This window comes from Ascaphus truei, chromosome 7 (genome assembly GCF_040206685.1).
Source record: "Ascaphus truei isolate aAscTru1 chromosome 7, aAscTru1.hap1, whole genome shotgun sequence".
Taxonomy (NCBI): domain Eukaryota; kingdom Metazoa; phylum Chordata; class Amphibia; order Anura; family Ascaphidae; genus Ascaphus; species Ascaphus truei.
In genome coordinates, this window is record NC_134489.1 from 44,788,269 (window position 1) to 44,808,535 (window position 20,267).

General features: G+C 48.7%; 1 protein-coding gene across 7 annotated transcripts in view; it reads right to left on the reverse strand.

Moving 5' to 3' along the window:
• ASH1L (ASH1 like histone lysine methyltransferase) overlaps nt 1-20,267 on the reverse strand; it is a 130,646-nt gene that overhangs the window by 15,219 nt on the left and 95,160 nt on the right. For 5 of the 7 annotated variants that reach the window (XM_075608144.1, XM_075608141.1, XM_075608142.1 and 2 more), the window contains 9 exons: nt 14,332-14,478; nt 13,901-14,009; nt 12,952-13,113; nt 12,575-12,669; nt 12,329-12,486; nt 7,101-7,253; nt 6,120-6,174; nt 4,499-4,631; nt 4,166-4,414 (listed from right to left, as the gene is read on the reverse strand). In XM_075608144.1, coding sequence (XP_075464259.1) covers nt 4,166-4,414; nt 4,499-4,631; nt 6,120-6,174; nt 7,101-7,253; nt 12,329-12,486; nt 12,575-12,669; nt 12,952-13,113; nt 13,901-14,009; nt 14,332-14,478 — 1,261 coding nt within the window. Of the gene's footprint in view, nt 1-857; nt 1,012-4,165; nt 4,415-4,498; nt 4,632-6,119; nt 6,175-7,100; nt 7,254-12,328; nt 12,487-12,574; nt 12,670-12,951; nt 13,114-13,900; nt 14,010-14,331; nt 14,479-20,267 lie in introns of those variants that run through there. The other 2 variants (XM_075608147.1, XM_075608148.1) reach the window with 2 other exon arrangements.

Sequence of the window (20,267 nt, forward strand, 5' to 3'; positions counted from 1 at the left end):
TAGGCACTCTGCCCCTCACCATGCACTCCGGTACCTGTGCTATAGGCGCTGTGCCCTTCAGCATGCACTTCCTGTACATGTGCTATAGGCGCTGTGCATCTCTCCATGCACTTCCTATACCTGTGCTATAGGTGCTGTGCCCCATACCATTCACTTCCTGTATACCTGTGCTACAGGCGCTGTGCCCTTCAGCATGCACTTCCTGTACATGTGCTATAGGTGCTGTGTCCCTCACCATGCGCTTCTTTCCCCTGCCTGTGCTATAGGTGCTATGCCCCATACCATGCACTTTATGTACCTGTGCTATAGGCGCTGTGCCCCTCAGCATGCACTTCCTGTAACTGTGCTACAGGAATCATACAGTGCAAAATACCCCAGCGCTAATATAATATAGTGACTTGTATTACATATAGTGCAGCTCAAACCCCCAAAAATTAACAACCTCTAAGTTCATGTGATATTGATAAAAGTGAAAAAAAAAGAGGGGAGCGCAGAGTAATATAAGAGATTACAAATATATCATGTGTACTGTGAAAAATAAATATGGATATTCAACTATATGAACAAAAAAATATATCGGCGCCTACAAATAAGTCCAATTGGCAAATAATACATTCTGACCATATAGAATGTTGACCATATATAATGTCCAGTTTAAATGACCTGGGAGCACCCATGTATATCTTGAAGGTCGTCTCACAATATGGAGATAAACACAAGAAATGATCATAGTGTATAGCTGTAAATTAATGTTGATAAACCAATACAAACATCGACAAACAAAACATACACTGACAAACAAGTAAACTTACTACGAACAGAAAACTAAACAACACCTAATGATGTCCGTGAGGTCCCTCCGGAGTACTGGTACTGCCGTTGCATGTACCGCCGCTCTGATGCCACCTCTGCTCGTCTCACCGTCTTGGCAGAGCGTCACTCTCACAGACGCCGTGCATCCAATGTGCTCATGACTTCTGCTCTCTCTTCTACGGCTGCGCGCATATGCCCCTGAGGAAGTGAATACTTTCATGAAACGCGTAGGGTGTTGCGGTGAAGGCATTCATCGTTACAGACTTTGGGAGTTTGACTGCATTGAAGAGAACTTAGCTGAGCAGTGTCGTGTCGAGGGTGATAGTCACTTCCGCGTTTGCACGTGCAGCCGTGGAAGAGAGAGCAGAAGTCACAAGCACATTAGATGCACGGCGTCTGTGAGAGTGACGCTCTGCCAAGACGGTGAGACGAGCAGAGGTGGCACCGGAGCGGCGGTACATGAAACGGCAGTACCAGTACTCCGGATGGACCTCACGAACATCCGTTAGAAGTCATACAGGATAAAGGTTATCCAAAACGCTGTGTGGAATCCTGCTTGTTCTAAGTAGGATTCCAATTTTTTCTCACCGGACGAGAGCCTGAGTCACTACTTACTGTCATTAGGACAGTTGTCTTTTTTACATAGTATTTTTACAGTATTATTAAATTAGTTTTCTAGCTAATCATTAGGTGTTGTTTAGTTTTCTGTTCGTAGTAAGTTTATTTGTTTGTCAGTGTATGTTTTGTTTGTCTATGTTTGTATTGGTTGATCAACATTAATTTACAGCTATACACTATGATCATTTCTTGTGTTTATCTCCACATATTGCGAGACGACCTTCAAGATATACATGGGGGCTCCCAGGTCATTTAAACTGGACATTCTATATGGTCAGAATTTATTATTTGCCAATTTTCACATTCAACCATATGAACTGTAATGTTCTTTGTAAATCAAAACCTTCTTGTGTGGCAGGGGCAGACAGGCACAGGCAGGGAGAGGCAGGCAGAGACAGGCAGGGAGAGGCAGGCAGAGACAGGCAGGCAGAGACAGGCAGGGAAAGGCAGGTGTAGGCCGGGAGAGGCAGGCGCAGGCAGGCAGGGAGAGGAAGGCGAAGACAGGGGCAGACAGGCACAGGCAGGCAGAGACAGGCAGGGACAGACAGGCAGGGACAGGCAGGCAGAGGCAGGCGCAGGCAGGCAGGGAGAAGAAGGCGAAGACAGGGGCAGGCAGGGAGAGGCAAGGACAGGCAGGCAGGGAGAGGCAGGGGCAGGCAGAGGCAGGGATCTTCCTTCAGGGTCTCATAGGATGAGAAGAGAAGAAATCCAATAGTGCAGATGGTAATTGTGTATTTATGTAGCATGTGAATATACAACCTTCACACTCACATTTTGTACAAATTCCATAGAATAAGTGCTGTAACCCGGTACCTCCTCACCATGCCCTTCCTGTACCCGTGCTATAGGTGCTGTACCCTGTACCACCTCACCATGCCCTTCCTTTACCTGTGCTATATGTGCTGTACCACCTCACCATGCCCTTCCTGTACCTGTACTATACTCCCGTACCCCATCACCATGCCCTTCCTGTGCATGTGCTATTCCCCTGTACCACCTCACCATGCCCTTCCTGTACATGTGCTATTCCCCTGTACCACCTCACCATGCCCTTCCTGTACCTGTGCTATAGGTGTTGTACCCCAGTACCACCTCACCATGCCCTTCCTGTACCTGTGCTATAGGTGCTGTACCCCATACCCCCTCACCATGCCCTTTCTGTACCTGTGCTATAGGTGCTGTACACCACTACCCCCTCAGCCATGCCCTTCCTTTACCTGTGCTATAGGTGCTGTGCCCTTCACCATGCACTTCCTGTTCCTGTGCTATAGGAGCTGTGCGCCTCACTTTGTATTTCCTCTACCTGTGCTATAGGTGCTGTACCCCTGTACCCCCTCACCATGCCCTTCATGTATCTGCTCTATAAGTGCTGTGCCCCGTGCCCCCTCACCATGCTCTTCCTGTACCTGTGCTATAGGTGCTGTGCCCCCTCACCATGCCCCTTAATGTACATGTGCTATAGGCGCTGTACCCTCATGCACCCTCACCATGCCCTTCCTGTATCTGTGCTATAGGTAATGTACCCTGTGACCCCTCACCATGCCCTTCCTGTACATGTGTTATAGGTGCTGTACCCCTGTGCCCTCACCATGCCCTTCCTATACATGTGCTATAGGTCATGTGCTCCCGTGACCCCCCACCATGCCCTTCCAGTACCTGTGCTATAGGTGCTGTGCCCCCGTGACCCCTCACCACGGCCTTCCTGTACCTGTGCTATAAGTGCCGTGCCCCCTCACCATGCCCTTCCTGTACTATACTCCCGTACCCCCTCACCATGCCCCTTAATGTACATGTGCTATAGGTGCTGTGCTATAGGTGCTGTACCCTCATGCACCCTCACCATGCCCTTCCTGTATCTGTGCTATAGGTGCTGTACCCTGTGACCCCCCACCATGCGCTTCCTGTACGTGTGCTATAGGTGCTGTGCCCCCGTGACCTCTCACTATGGTCTTCCTGTACATGTGCTATAGGTGAGGTACCCTGTGACCCTTCACCATGGCCTTCCTGTACATGTGCTATAGGTGCTGTACCACTATGCCCCCTCACCATGCCCTTCCTGTACATGTGCTATAGGTGCTGTACCACTATGCCCTCACCATGCCCTTCCTGTACCTGTGCTATAGGTGCTGTAGCACTATGCCCCCTCACCATGCCCTTCCTGTACCTGTGCTATAGGTGCTGTTCCCCCGTGCCCACTCATCATGCCCTTCCTGTATCATAGGTGCTGTGCCCCCGTGACACCTCACCATGTCCTTCCTGTACCTGTGCTATAGGTGCTGTGCCCCCCTGACCCCTCACCGTTCCCTTCCAGTATCTGTGCTATAGGTGCTGTGCCCTGTGCCCACTTATCATGCTCTTCCTGTACCATAGGTGCTGTGCCCCTGTGACACCTAACCATGTCCTTCCTGTACCTGTGCTATAGGTATAGGTGCTGTGCCCCCGTGACCCCTCACCATGCCCTTCCTGTGCTATGGCCCCGTCACACCTCACCATTCCCTTACTGTACCTGTGCTATAGGTGCTGTGCCCTGTGCCCACTCATCATGCTCTTCCTGTACCATAGGTGCTGTGCCCCTGTGACACCTAACCATGTCCTTCCTGTACCTGTGCTATAGGTATAGGTGCTGTGCCCCCGTGACCCCTCACCATGCCCTTCCTGTGCTATGGCCCCGTCACACCTCACCATGCCCTTACTGTACCTGTGCTATAGGTGCTGTACCCCCGTTTCCCCTCACCATGCATTTCTCGCACTGGATCATCAGTCCCTCGTCCTTGTAGAGGCCACAGATGCATCTGATGATATCATCGTCCTTCTCGTGGGTGCCATCTTTGTCGCACAGTGAGGTTTCACTGCTGTCCGCCTCACTGGCCGTCTCCCCGACGATCTCATCAATCTGAGCCGCGGCCTCGTGGCGTGCGCTGTAATAGGCCTTCCTGAGTCTGCACACGTCCCTTCCGATTTGAGACTTCCTCCCGTGGTACTTCTGAAATACGGAGGTATGGGGTGAGCTCCAGGCACGCCTCCTGCGCTTACCAGTGCGATGATTTGGAGTCAAGGTGAGACCCACCTCTGCATTCCGGAAAACCTTCAGCATGTCCGTGTCAAACGCTTCAACTGTCTTGTAGTATCCAATAAGGATTTGCTTCTCAATGGTGAGCAGGTCCAGTGGCTCCGAGATCTTCTCGTAGTAATCCAAATTTCTGTGACAAGGAGAAAACAAACTAACTGAAACAGCCAATTCTCAAATCCAAGCTGTCAGACCGCAGGGTGAGAATCATGCAGGCCTGGTGCCTGGGGGAAATACGTGACATTTCAATGGTCTGGTAGAGTGAGACCCCTCCCCCTCCAATGAGCGAGACTGTATCCCACCCCCCGAATGAGTGAGACTGTCCCCCCAATGAGTGAGACTGACTCCTCCCCCTAATGAGTGAGACTGCCCCCCCCCTAATGATTGAGACTGGCCCGTCCCCCCAATGAGTGAGACTGTCCTCTCCCCCCAATGAGTGAGACTGGCCCCTCCCCCCAATGAGTGAGACTGGCCCCTCCCCCGAGCGAGATTGCCCCCCCCCGAATGAGTGAGACTGCCCCCCCCCAATGAGTGAGACTGCCCCCCCCAATGAGTGAGACTGCCCCCCCCCCAATGAGTGAGACTGCCCCCCCCCCAATGAGTGAGACTGGCCCACTCCCCCAATTAGTGAGACTGTCCCCCTTCCCCAATGAGTGAGACTGGCCCCCTTCCCCAATGAGTGAGACGGTCCCCCTCCCAATGAGTGAGACGGTCCCCCTCCCAATGAGTGAAACTGCCCCCCCCAATGAGTGAGACTGCCCCCCCAATGAGTGAGACTGGCCCCCTCCCCCAATGAGTGAGACGGTCCCCCTCCCAATGAGTGAGACTGCCCCCCCCCAATGAGTGAGGCGGTCCCCCTCCCAATGAGTGAGACGGTCCCCCTCCCAATGAGTGAGACGGTCCCCCTCCCAATGAGTGAGACGGTCCCCCTCCCAATGAGTGAGACGGTCCCCCTCCCAATGAGTGAGACGGTCCCCCTCCCAATGAGTGAGACGGTCCCCCTCCCAATGAGTGAGACGGTCCCCCTCCCAATGAGTGAGACGGTCCCCCTCCCAATGAGTGAGACGGTCCCCCTCCCAATGAGTGAGACGGTCCCCCTCCCAATGAGTGAGACTGCCCCCCTCCCAATGAGTGAGACTGTCCCCCTCCCAATGAGTGAGACGGCCCCCCCCCCAATGAGTGAAACTGCCCCCCTCCCAATGAGTGAGACTGTCCCCCTCCCAATGAGTTAGACTGTCGTCCCCCCGCCCAATAAGTGAGACGGCTTCCAGATAGGTGCAGCCTAATTACATTTGGAGAACAATTAGAAGACAACAAAAAAGTAACCTCCCACGGATCTCCCAGATTTAGCAGTAACATGCTGAGCTGTGGGGATCAGGCCACGGATCTCCCAGATTTAGCAGTAACATGCTGAGCTGTGGGGATCAGGCCACGGATCTCCCAGATTTAGCAGTAACATGCTGAGCTGTGGGGATCAGGCCACGGATCTCCCAGATTTAGCAGTAACATGCTGAGCTGTGGGGATCAGGCCACGGATCTCCCAGATTTAGCAGTAACATGCTGAGCTGTGGGGATCAGGCCACGGACACGATTTGCAATGACACGTTGTATCTGTACGTACTTTTTCTTGGAAGGGAGATTGAGCAGAGGAGAAGCCAGGATCTGGTTGGAAGAATCTGGAGGAAAAAGAAGTGACATTAGCGAATCGAGACGCTACGTTTATTACACTGTTTAATGAATCTCTCAATCATATGTGCAGGGGATGCAATGAAAGGCAGACGTGTCTATTACAGAGTATTTACTGCATATTACCAGGCACCTCCAACCACCTATAAATTCTTGTGCTTAGAGAATCGAGACCAACCAATATTTTTACACAAGATTATATCTGCTGCTCTCTCTTGTCCTTTATCCGTCTCCGGGTATTACTATGGGTTACGTGGCAGTGGCACCACACTCCATAGAGCAGATTGAGTGACTATTTCTATAAGAAGTGTGTGAGGACTATATACAGATACACAGACTCATTATACAGTGTAGTAACCCCAAGATAAGGGACGGCAGATTGAGTTCAGTACGGATGTACCACACACATGCTTTTATTAAGTGGGAAAACCTGTTTTTGTAGGTTTCTGTTGTAAGGAGGGAGTTGGGGTAATGTTCACCCTGTGACGTTGGACCGTGAGTGTTCACCCTGTAACGTGGGATTGTAAGTGATCACCCTGTGACATGAGACCTTAAGTGATCACCCTGTGACGTGGGTCTGTGAGTGATCACCCTGTGACGTGGGTCTGTGAGTGATCACCCTGTGACGTGGGTCTGTGAGTGATCACCCTGTGACGTGGGACCGTTAGTGATCACCCTGTTACGTGGGACCGTGAGTGATCACCCTGTGACATTGGACTGTCACTGTGAGTGATCACGCGGTGACGTGGGACTGTCACTGTGAGTGATCACCATGTGATGTGGGACCGTGAGTGATCACCCTGTGATGTGGGACCGTGAGTGATCACCCTGTGACGTGGGACCGTGAGTGATCACCCTGTGACGTGGGAGTGTCACTGTGAGTGACCACGCTGTGACGTGGGACTGTCACTGTCACCTTTGTAGCAGATGATGCTGTCACATATCTCCTTGAAGATCTGCGCCAGACGGGCAGCCCGAGCGACCTCAATGTTCTCTTCAGCGGCAGCTAAGCGCCTGGTACGTACAGAGCGAGATGTCTGCAGCGCAGCAAACTGGGTCATGAAGACGTCTGGAAAGCAGAGGAGACAGGCTAGTGTATAGGGGGTGGCACAGGCTAGTGTATAGGGGGTGGCACAGGCTAGTGTATAGGAGGTGGTACAGGCTAGTGTATAAGGGGCAGCACAGGCTAGTGTATAGGGGGTGGCAAAGGCAAGGGTATAGGGGGCTGCACAGGCTAGGGTATAGGGGCCGGCACAGGGTAGTGTACAGGGGGTGGCACAAGCTAGTGTATAGGGGGCGCCACAAACTGATGTATAGGGGGCTGCACGGGCTGATGTATATGGAGGCTGCACAGGCTGATGTATAGGGGGCGGCACAGACTGATGTATAGGGGGCTGCCCAGGCTAATGTATAGGGGCTGCCCAAGCTGATGTATAGGGGGCTGCACAGGCTGATGTATAGGGGGCTGCACATGCTGATATATAGGAGGCTGCACATGCTGATATATAGGGAGCCAATGCAATTTAAAGGGGGGTTATGCTGCACTCCACAAAATAAATAAAGTATACAGTTTACCGGTGCTGCTGGTTCAAGGAAGTACCTGTCAGGTATATTCCAAAGTGTACTCAGGAAAGAAGGATACATCAGCCGGTGCCGCCCCCTATATATCCAGGAAAGAAGGATTCAGCGCTCCACGGTTTTCTAAATAAAGTAAATTTATTGTGCCACACAACGTTTCGACCAATAGGTCTTTCTCAAGTGACTAGGCATACACCAACTGAGGATAAACCCAGTATATATATCCTCAACCAAAGACAATACAACAGGTGAAAACAAGTAAATACATTTTTACTTGTTTTCACTTGTTGTATTGTCTTTGGTTGAGGATATATATACTGGGTTTATCCTCAGTTGGTGTATGCCTAGTCACTTGAGAAAGACCTATTGGTCGAAACGTTGTGTGGCACAATAAATTTACTTGATTTAGAAAACCGTGGAGTGCTGAATCCTTCTTTCCTGGATATATAGGGGTGGCACAGGCTGATGTATAGGGGGCTGCCTAGGCTGATGTATAGGGGTCTGCACAGGCTGATGTATAGGGGTCTGCACAGGCTGATGTAGCTACTCGGGCTGATGTGTATAAAGGGCTGCTCAGGCTGAGGTGTGTAGGAGCCTGCTCAGACTGATGTGTATAGGGGGCGTCTCAGGCTGATGTATAGGGGGCTGCTCCGGTTGATGCTGGTGTATAGGGGGCAACTCTGGCTTGTGTGTATGGGGATTGCTCAGGCTGGGTATACGGGACTGCTCATGGTGTCTATAGGAAACTGCTCAGGCTGGTGTCTATAGGAGACAGCTCAGGCTGGTTTCTTTAGGGGACTGCTTAAGGTGATGTGTATAGAGGGTTGCTCAAGTTGATCTGTATAGGGGCTTCTAAGGCCGATGTATTTATTTATTTGTAAAAGGTTTTACCAGGAAGTAATACATTGAGAGTTTCCTCTCGTTTTCAAGTATGTCCTGGGCACATTTATGATGACTAATAATACATGGTTATAAAATACATAGTTACATTAGGTGAGCAGAGTTATACATTATATACAATACATTGCATGAACAGCTAAAGATAATACGTTATAGGCGTGTATATCACAGTTACAGACCAGAATAAATGTGAGACAGCTTTAGTTTTGAAAGAACTTAAGACTGGTGGCGGCTGTGAGAGTCTCCGGTAGGTTGTTCCAGTTTTGGGGTGCACGGTAAGAGAAGGAGGAACGGCCGGATACTTTGCTGAACCGTGGGACCATGAACAGTCTTTTGGAGTCAGATCTCAGGTGATAAGTTCTGCATGTGGTAGGGGTGAGGAGCTTGTTCAGATAGACGGGTAGCTTGCCAAGAAAGTATTTGAAGGCAAGACAGGAAAGATGAACTTTGTGCCTAGACTCAATTGATGGCCAATCTATTTCTCTGAGCATTTCACAGTGATGTGTGTTGTAGTTGCATTGGAGAAAAAAACAGCATATTGAATTGTAGAGGGTGTCAAGTTTGCTACGGTGAGTTTGGGGTGCTGTACCATATATTATGTCCTCACAGTCGATAATTGGTATTAGCATCTGCTGTGAGATACGCTTTCTGACCAGCAGACTTAGGGAGGATTTTTTCCTATAAAGTACACCCAGTTTGGCATAGGTTTTGGATGTCAGGGTATCAATGTGCAACCCAAATGTTAAATGACAGTCAAACCATATGCCCAGATATTTGAAACAAGTGACAGGGCTTGGATGTTATTAGAGCTGGTTCTGATCTGTAGCTCAGTCATTGGAAGCTTTAGAAATTTAGCCTTGGACCCGAATACCATTGTAACAGTCTTGTCAGTGTTTAAAAACAGTTTGTTTGGGGAAATCCAGTTTTTAAGTCTCAAAAAGTCAGATTGAAGTATGTGTTCAAGGTCAGAGATGCTAGGGCTGTGTACATATAAGATTGTGTCATCAACATACATGTGTATTGAAGCTCCCTTACACGCTGTAGGAAGATCATTGATGAACCCTGAGAAGAGTAGGGGCCCCAGAACAGAGCCTTGCGGGACACCACAGGTGATCTCCAAGGGGTTGGAGTTATCACCTGAGATAGACATGTTGGGATCTACCTGATAGGTAGGAATGAAACTAGTTTAAAGCATGCTTCCCTATTCCAGAGCACTGGAGTTTGTTAAGCAAGATAACATGATCAAGAGTATCAAAAGCCTTTGCAACGTCTAGGAATATTGCACCAGTGAGTTGTCCCAGTTCCATTCTACACTGGATCTCAATGCAAACTTTTAGCAGGGTAGTTACCCTGGAGTGTTTGGGGCAAAAGCCAGATTGGAATTGGCTAGGGAAATTTGTCTCGGTATTGTAATGGCTTAATTGGGAGTGAACACATTTTTCCATGACTTTGGATAGTATTGGGAGAAGGGAGATTGGCCTGTAGTTTGAGACAGTGTTTTTGTCCCCACTTTTGAAGATTGGGACAACTCTAGCAGTTTTCCAGGTCTTGGGGAAATGGCCTGTAGCCAGAATAGAGTTGACTAGGGAAGCAATTGGTTTGGCAATGGCTGGGGCACCAAGTCTTAGGAACTTAGATTGCAGTAAGTCAGGTCCACATTGGCTGCTTAGTTTTAATTTGAGGAGCGCTTGTGTAATCTCCTCTTCAGATACTGGGATTTTAAATTAAATGCCGGGGGATCGCGTGAAACCTCTGCAACTTCCCTTACCTTGTCTTCGCCGACTCGTCGTCATATGACGCCATCGGGTCACATGACCCTGTGATGTCATTTGACGCTGGAGACACGGTAAGGAGGGGGGTATGAGAAGGGGGGAGACCAGGCAGGGGGGCGCAGGGGGAAAAGTTTGCGCACCCCTGCACTATTGCATGGTCACTGAAAATGTCAGGAAGGATGCCAGAGGATTGGATTCTGCTGGGATTTGAGGAGAGAATCCAGTCTAGCAAGGAGTGGTTGTGAGATTTCAGGTTTGTCCGTGTAGGTTGGGAAATGAGTTGCGTTAGGTTTAGTGACTTCAGTTGTGTCTGGATTTTGTTGTTTTTAGGGTCAAGTCAATTGAGGTTGAAATCCCCAAGAACTAACAGCTCACACTTCCCGTTCAGAGAGGAAATTGAGGCAAGAAACTTGAGTGATAGTCAGGGATTGTAGGGGGGCTTTAGGGGGGTGGTAGATGCCAGCAATAAGAATGGGCTTAAAGAAGGGGAGGTAGAGTTTGCCAACTATGATTTCAAAAGAGGGTGGGCATGGGGGGCAATTTAACAGCGTAAATTGTAAGGTTTCTGCAACATAAAATAACACCCCCCCCTCTCTCTGACCTATCTTTCCTAGAGATGGAGTATCCCTGAATGGCGATATTTGCATTGAGGGTTTTAGGCATTAGCCAGTATAGGGGGCTGCACAGCCTGATGTATAAGGGGCTGCTCAGGCTGATATATAGGGGGCTGCTCAGACTGATGTATAAGGGGCTGTTCAGGCTGATGTATAGGGAGCTGCGCAGGCTGATGTATAGGGGCTGTGCAGGCTGATGTATAGGGAGGGGGCTGTGCAGGCTGATGTATAAGGGGCTGTGCAGGCTGATGTATAAGGGGCTGCGCAGGCTCATGTATAGGGGGCTGTGCAGGCTGATGTTTAGGGGGCTGCACAGGCTGTTTAGGGGGCTGCTCAGGCTGATGTTTAGGGGACTGCGCGGGCTCATGTATAAGGGGCTGTGCAGGCTGATGTATAAGGGGCTGCACAGGCTGATGTTTAGGGGGCTGCACAGGCTGATGTTTAGGGGGCTGCTCAGGCTGATGTTTAGGGGGCTGCTCAGGCTGATGTTTAGGGGGCTGCTCAGGCTGATGTATAGGGGGCTGCTCAGGCTGATGTATAGGGGGCTGCTCAGGCTGATGTATAGGGGGCTGCTCAGGCTGATGTATAGGGGGCTTCTCAGGCCGAGGTATAGGGGGCTGCACAGGCTGATGTATAGGGGGCTGCACAGGCTGATGTATAGGGGGCTGCACAGGCTGATGTATAGGGGGCTGCTTACCAGGGGTAGGTGAGTAGAGAGAAAAAACACCCATCTGCACCTCAGCTACTTCTGAGCAATAAGAGGGAGAGACGCTGATAAACCAAAAAATAACCTGTATGTTCCTGAATATGTGCTGCCGCCTCTGCACAAATGCAGAGATTAGATTGTTAGCTCTGTGGTATGTTTGCGGTGTAGCCTGCCGCACAAGAATTAAATGAAGCACAGGGAATTTTCTAACATTAGCTAAACTCTTGTTATTAGGAGGCCGGAGTATAGCGCCCTGTGTAACCTCCCAAGAACAGGAGGCTGGCGTATAGCGCCCTGTATAACCTCCCAAGCACAGGAGGCTGGCATATAGCGCCCTATATAACCTCCCAAGCGCAGGAGGCCGGCGTATAGCGCCCTGTATAACCTCCCAAGCACAGGAGGCCGGCGTATAGCGCCCTGTATAACCTCCCAAGCACAGGAGGCTGGCTTATAGCGCCCTGTATAACCTCCGAAGCACAGGAGGCCGGCGTATAGCGCCCTGTATAACCTCCCAAGCACAGGAGGCTGGCGTATAGCGCCCTGTATAACCTCCCAAGCGCACATTGAGACTCACCGGATTTAATGTTGCCGTCATCTCTGCAGATGCCGTTCCAGCGGTTGTACAAAGACACAGGGTGCACGTTGTCAGAGGCGAGTTTTACATCCTCATGTCTCTGACGGATCTTTTCCCAATTTCTCACCAGGAAAACACGATGCTTCAGCACAAAATTCCTACAAAGACAGGGAGCATTCGACAAGGTGGGGAGCGCTAGACAAGGCGGGTGCCCCAAGACAAGGCGGGTGGAAGATGCCAAAATACCTCTCTCTGTTGGACATGGGCTTCATGTGGATCTGGGAGCTTAGTCTGGTCGGGGGGCTCACGGTGTCACCGCGATCCTCGGGAAGGTGGCCTCTCTGTAGGGTGGAAACATCATATGACATTTCTGACACCGTTATTGGACTGAAACATTCATCTGACAATAGGGTCTCACTGTGTGTAGTGTTAGGGATTCCCATGGTCTCTCTGTATTACACACAGTGCTGGTGTTAGGTTAGGGACTCCCATGGTCTCTCTGTATTACACACAGTGCTGGTGTTAGGTTAGGGACTCCCATGGTCTTTCTGTATTACACAGAGTTCCCAGCAGGGCTGTTAGTAGTCAGGACTCGGTGAGTGAGGCCTCACACTAACACTGACCCTCTTGTTCAGCCTGTGCTTGGATTTCCTCTTCTCCTTGGAGCGGCCGGGCCTCCGGTGAGAGGACAGCAGCTGCCCGGACTTGTTTGTCAGAGCGTTCATCCTCTGGCTCTTCCCTCCGATGATCCCTCTGCACCTCTCAGAGCCGCACATGCACAGTTGCTGGAAGGATTGGAAAAGAAGGATATGCATGAAAGGAAGGCAAGAGACGCGCGCAGACACATGCAGACACACAGACATGCATACACTCACAGACGCGCAGAGACACGCACAAAGACGCAGACACACACACGCAGACACTCGACACCCACAGATGCGCAGAGACACGCACAGACAAGAGACACGCACAGACAAGAGACACGCACAGACGCACGTGCAGACAAGCAGAGACGCGCACAGACACACGCGCAGAGATACGTACACGCGCAGACACGCTCAGACACCGCGCAGGCACGCAGAGACACGCGCAGACACCCACAGACGTGCTGACACACACGCAGACACACTCAGACACGCTCAGACACCGCGCAGAGACACGCGTAGACACACTGGGACACGTGCAAACATGCAGAGACACGCTCAGACACCACGCAGGCACACAGAGACACACACAGAGAAACGCGCAGACACGCTGAGACACACACAGAGACACGTGCAGACACACGCACTGACACCCGCGCAGATATGCAGAGACATGCACAGACACCATGCAGAAAAACGCGCAGGCACGCAGAGACACGCGCAGGCACGCAGAGACACGCGTAGACATGCATAGACACCGCGCAGAGGTGCAGACACACACGTAGACATGCACAGACCCTGCGCAGAGACACGCGCAGATGTGCAGACACGCATAGAAACGCACAGGCACACGCGCAGCCCCCAGAGACACGCGCAGACACACGCAAAGAAACGCGCAGGCAAGCTCCTACGGGTGAGGTTCTCTCACCTGCTTCTCCACATTAAAGGAATGGAAATTGTAGTCATATGTCAGCTCCATCCCTGCAGGCATGTCCTTCAGAGCGTACAGCCCAATGCGATACACGCCATTTACAGACCTAATCCACGAGACACGGGAAGGTCAGGGAGATTTGGGGCAGAAACAAAATGTACTGACAGCCACGAAAGCTGCGGGCCTCACTCAGGATAAATCGTTACATATGACACAGACGCTGCTTGTGTCTAGGGGGAGGAATGTGCAAGGGTGTGCAAGGTACTCCAGCATTTCTAAGAGTAAACGCAATATAGATAACTTCACAGGACAGGCTACCAAACGAACCCTTTAAATCCAAGGATACACCAATAAAATGCACACACAAAGAGCCCAATAACCCCAGCACACACAAGTGGCTCGGAGTGTGCGTGGCACGTGGGACTCACCACTTCTGCATCTCACAGTTGGGGTCACAGCTGTGATTGATGAAGCGTGCCTCATTGCCCATGCGGTAACTGTCAATCACCATACCGCTGTCCAGGTTCAGGCAGTAATGGTCGCTGTGATTATGGTACTGCTCAATCATCCTGTTCCTGCGGAACCGAGCGGGAAAGTGTCAGGGCCGCGGCGTGGAAATATACCACCAGCAAACACCGCGGCACAGGCAATGTCATTTACTTTCCTTAATCACTGGAAACACCAGGCCAGAGATACAGGGATCAGGGGGAATATTTCACTGATCAATGTGTACTCACTGTCACACAATATCACTGATCGATGTGTACTCACTGTCACACAATATCACTGATCGATGTGTACTCACTGTCACACAATATCACTGATCGATGTGTAGTCACTGTCACACAATATCACTGATCGATGTGTAGTCACTGTCACACAATATCACTGATCGATGTGTAGTCACTGTCACACAATATCACTGATCGATGTGTACTCACTGTTACACAATATCACTGATCGATGTGTAGTCACTGTCACACAATATCACTGATCGATGTGTACTCACTGTCACACAATATCACTGATCGATGTGTACTCACTGTCACACAATATCACTGATCGATGTGTAGTCACTGTCACACAATATCACTGATCGATGTGTACTCACTGTCACACAATATCACTGATCGATGTGTACTCACTGTCACACAATATCACTGATCGATGTGTACTCACTGTCACACAATATCACTGATCAATGTGTACTCACTGTCACACAATATCACTGATCAAAGTGTACTCACTGTCACACAATATCACTGATCGATGTGTAGTCACTGTCACACAATATCACTGATCGATGTGTACTCACTGTCACACAACATCACTGATCGATGTGTAGTCACTGTCACACAATATCACTGACTGATGTGTACTCACTGTCACACAATATCACTGATCGATGTGTACTCACTGTCACACAATATCACTGATCGATGTGTAGTCACTGTCACACAATATCACTGACTGATGTGTACTCACTGTCACACAATATCACTGATCGATGTGTACTCACTGTCACACAATATCACTGATCGATGTGTAGTCACTGTCACACAATATCACTGATCGATGTGTACTCACTGTCACACAATATCACTGATCGATTTGTAGTCACTGTCACACAATATCACTGATCGATGTGTAGTCACTGTCACACAATATCACTGATCGATGTGTACTCACTGTCACACAATATCACTGATCGATGTGTAGTCACTGTCACACAATATCACTGATCGATGTGTACTCACTGTCACACAACATCACTGATCGATGTGTAGTCACTGTCACACAATATCACTGATCGATGTGTACTCACTGTCACACAATATCACTGATCGATGTGTACTCACTGTCACACAATATCACTGATCGATGTGTACTCACTGTCACACAATATCACTGATCGATGTGTAGTCACTGTCACACAATATCACTGATCGATGTGTAGTCACTGTCACACAATATCACTGATCGATGTGTACTCACTGTCACACAATATCACTGATCGATGTGTAGTCACTGTCACACAATATCACTGATCGATGTGTAGTCACTGTCACACAATATCACTGATCGATGTGTAGTCACTGTCACACAATATCACTGATCGATGTGTAGTCACTCTCACACAATATCACTGATCGATGTGTACTCACTCTCACACAATATCACTGATCGATGTGTACTCACTCTCACACAATATCACTGATCGATGTGTAGTCACTGTCACACAATATCACTGATCGATGTGTAGTCACTGTCACACAATATCACTGATCGATTTGTAGTCACTGTCACACAATATCACTGATCGATGTGTACTCACTGTCACACAATATCACTGATCGATGTGTACTCACTGTCACACAATATCACTGATCGATGTGTAGTCACTGTCACACAATATCACTGATCGATGTGTAGTCACTGTCACACAATATCACTGATCGATGTGTACTCACAGTCACACAATATCACTGATCGATGTGTACTCACTGTCACACAATATCACTGATCGATGTGCAGTCACTGTCACACAACATCACTGATCGATGTGTAGTCACTGTCACACAATATCACTGATCGATGTGTACTCACTGTCACACAATATCACTGATCGATGTGTAGTCACTGTCACACAATATCACTGATCGATGTGTAGTCACTGTCACACAATATCACTGATCGATGTGTAGTCACTGTCACACAATATCACTGATCGATGTGTAGTCACTGTCACACAATATCACTGATCGATGTGTACTCACTGTCACACAATATCACTGATCGATGTGTAGTCACTGTCACACAATATCACTGATCGAGGTGTACTCACTGTCACACAATATCACTGATCGATGTGTAGTCACTGTCACACAATATCACTGATCGATGTGTAGTCACTGTCACACAATATCACTGATCGATGTGTAGTCACTGTCACACAATATCACTGATCGATGTGTACTCACTGTTACACAATATCACTGATCGATGTGTAGTCACTGTCACACAATATCACTGATCGATGTGTACTCACTGTCACACAATATCACTGATCGATGTGTACTCACTGTCACACAATATCACTGATCGATGTGTAGTCACTGTCACACAATATCACTGATCGATGTGTACTCACTGTCACACAATATCACTGATCGATGTGTACTCACTGTCACACAATATCACTGATCGATGTGTACTCACTGTCACACAATATCACTGATCAATGTGTACTCACTGTCACACAATATCACTGATCAAAGTGTACTCACTGTCACACAATATCACTGATCGATGTGTACTCACTGTCACACAATATCACTGATCGATGTGTAGTCACTGTCACACAATATCACTGATCGATGTGTAGTCACTGTCACACAATATCACTGATCGATGTGTACTCACTGTCACACAATATCACTGATCGATGTGTACTCACTGTCACACAATATCACTGATCGATGTGTACTCACTGTCACACAATATCACTGATCGATGTGTAGTCACTGTCACACAATATCACTGATCGATGTGTAGTCACTGTCACACAATATCACTGATCGATGTGTAGTCACTGTCACACAATATCACTGATCGATGTGTACTCACTGTCACACAATATCACTGATCGATGTGTACTCACTGTCACACAATATCACTGATCGATGTGTACTCACTGTCACACAATATCACTGATCGATGTGTACTCACTGTCACACAATATCACTGATCGATGTGTACTCACTGTCACACAATATCACTGATCGATGTGTACTCACTGTCACACAATATCACTGATCGATGTGTACTCACTGTCACACAATATCACTGATCGATGTGTAGTCACTGTCACACAATATCACTGATCGATGTGTAGTCACTGTCACACAATATCACTGATCGATGTGTACTCACTGTCACACAATATCACTGATCGATGTGTAGTCACTGTCACACAATATCACTGATCGATGTGTAGTCACTGTCACACAATATCACTGATCGATGTGTAGTCACTGTCACACAATATCACTGATCGATGTGTAGTCACTGTCACACAATATCACTGATCGATGTGTAGTCACTGTCACACAATATCACTGATCGATGTGTACTCACTCTCACACAATATCACTGATCGATGTGTAGTCACTGTCACACAATATCACTGATCGATGTGTAGTCACTGTCACACAATATCACTGATCGATTTGTAGTCACTGTCACACAATATCACTGATCGATGTGTACTCACTGTCACACAATATCACTGATCGATGTGTACTCACTGTCACACAATATCACTGATCGATGTGTAGTCACTGTCACACAATATCACTGATCGATGTGTAGTCACTGTCACACAATATCACTGATCGATGTGTACTCACAGTCACACAATATCACTGATCGATGTGTACTCACTGTCACACAATATCACTGATCGATGTGCAGTCACTGTCACACAACATCACTGATCGATGTGTAGTCACTGTCACACAATATCACTGATCGATGTGTAGTCACTGTCACACAATATCACTGATCGATGTGTAGTCACTGTCACACAATATCACTGATCGATGTGTAGTCACTGTCACACAATATCACTGATCGATGTGTAGTCACTGTCACACAATATCACTGATCGATGTGTAGTCACTGTCACACAATATCACTGATCGATGTGTAGTCACTGTCACACAATATCACTGATCGATGTGTAGTCACTGTCACACAATATCACTGATCGATGTGTAGTCACTGTCACACAATATCACTGATCGATGTGTAGTCACTGTCACACAATATCACTGATCGATGTGTAGTCACTGTCACACAATATCACTGATCGATGTGTAGTCACTGTCACACAATATCACTGATCGATGTGTAGTCACTGTCACACAATATCACTGATCGATGTGTAGTCACTGTCACACAATATCACTAATCGATGTGTAGTCACTGTCACACAACATCACTGATCGATGTGTACTCACTGTCACACAATATCACTGATCGATGTGTAGTCACTGTCACACAATATCACTGATCGATGTGTACTCACTGTCACACAATATCACTGATCGATGTGTAGTCACTGTCACACAATATCACTGATCGATGTGTACTCACTGTCACACAATATCACTGATCAATGTGTAGTCACTGTCACACAATATCACTGATCGATGTGTACTTACTGTCACACAATATCACTGATCGATGTGTACTTACACCCCTCCCTTTGGAGCGCAGGGATCATTTTGCAGTCCCAAAAAGACAAGGATACAGTGCCCCTCACCCTGCCGCGTATACACAGCGAGAATCGTTGGGGAGGAAAAATGTTATTTATAAATTACCTGACTGTTACGTAATTTTTTCTAAATTTCACTCCAAGTATTCACCAATTGATATTCTGTTTCATAAAAAATCTGGGGAGGGGTCTTCAGGAGGGGGAGAGTGAGTGGGGGGGGGGGGAGTGAGTAAGGGAGCGGAGTTGGGGGGGGGGGGGAGTGCCCTTCCGAGGATTTCTTTAGGAAATAGAATATGAAATAGTGCAAATTGGTGCACGCTTGGAGTGAAATTTAGAACAAATTACGTATGGTCAGATCATTTATAAATAACTGACCTGCAGTCATACTATACATGGCGAGCAATACTGCACCCCTCCTCATCCTCTCTCCCTCACACCCCGCTCCCATCATACTCTCACCCCCCCTCCCTTCATCCTCTCACCCCACCTTCATCCTCTCATCCTCCCCGTCACCCCTCCTCCCTTCATCCTCTCACCCCCCCTTCATCCTCTCTCATCCCCTCCCTTCAACCTCACCCCTCCCTTCATCCTCTCACCCCCCCTTCATCCTATCACTCTCCCCACTTCATCCTCTCACCCCCTCCCTTCATCCTCTCACCCTCCCCACTTCATCCTCTCACCCCCTCCCACCTCTCACCCCTCCCTTCATCCTCTCATCCCCCCTTCATCCTATCACTCTCCCCCCCTTCATCCTCTCACCCCCTCCCTTCATCCTCTCACCCCCTCACCCCCTCCCTTCATCCTCTCACCCCCTCACCCCTCCCTTCATCCTCTTACCCTCCCTCCCTTCATCCTCTCATCTCCTCACTTCATCCTCTCACCCCCTCACATATACTCCTGTTACACACGCATAGATTCAGCTCACATATACTCCAGTTACACACACACACACACACACACACACACACACACACACACACACACACACACACACACACACACACACACACACACACACATTCAGCTCACATATATTCCTATTACACACACACAGATCCAGCTCACATATACTCCTGTTACACACAC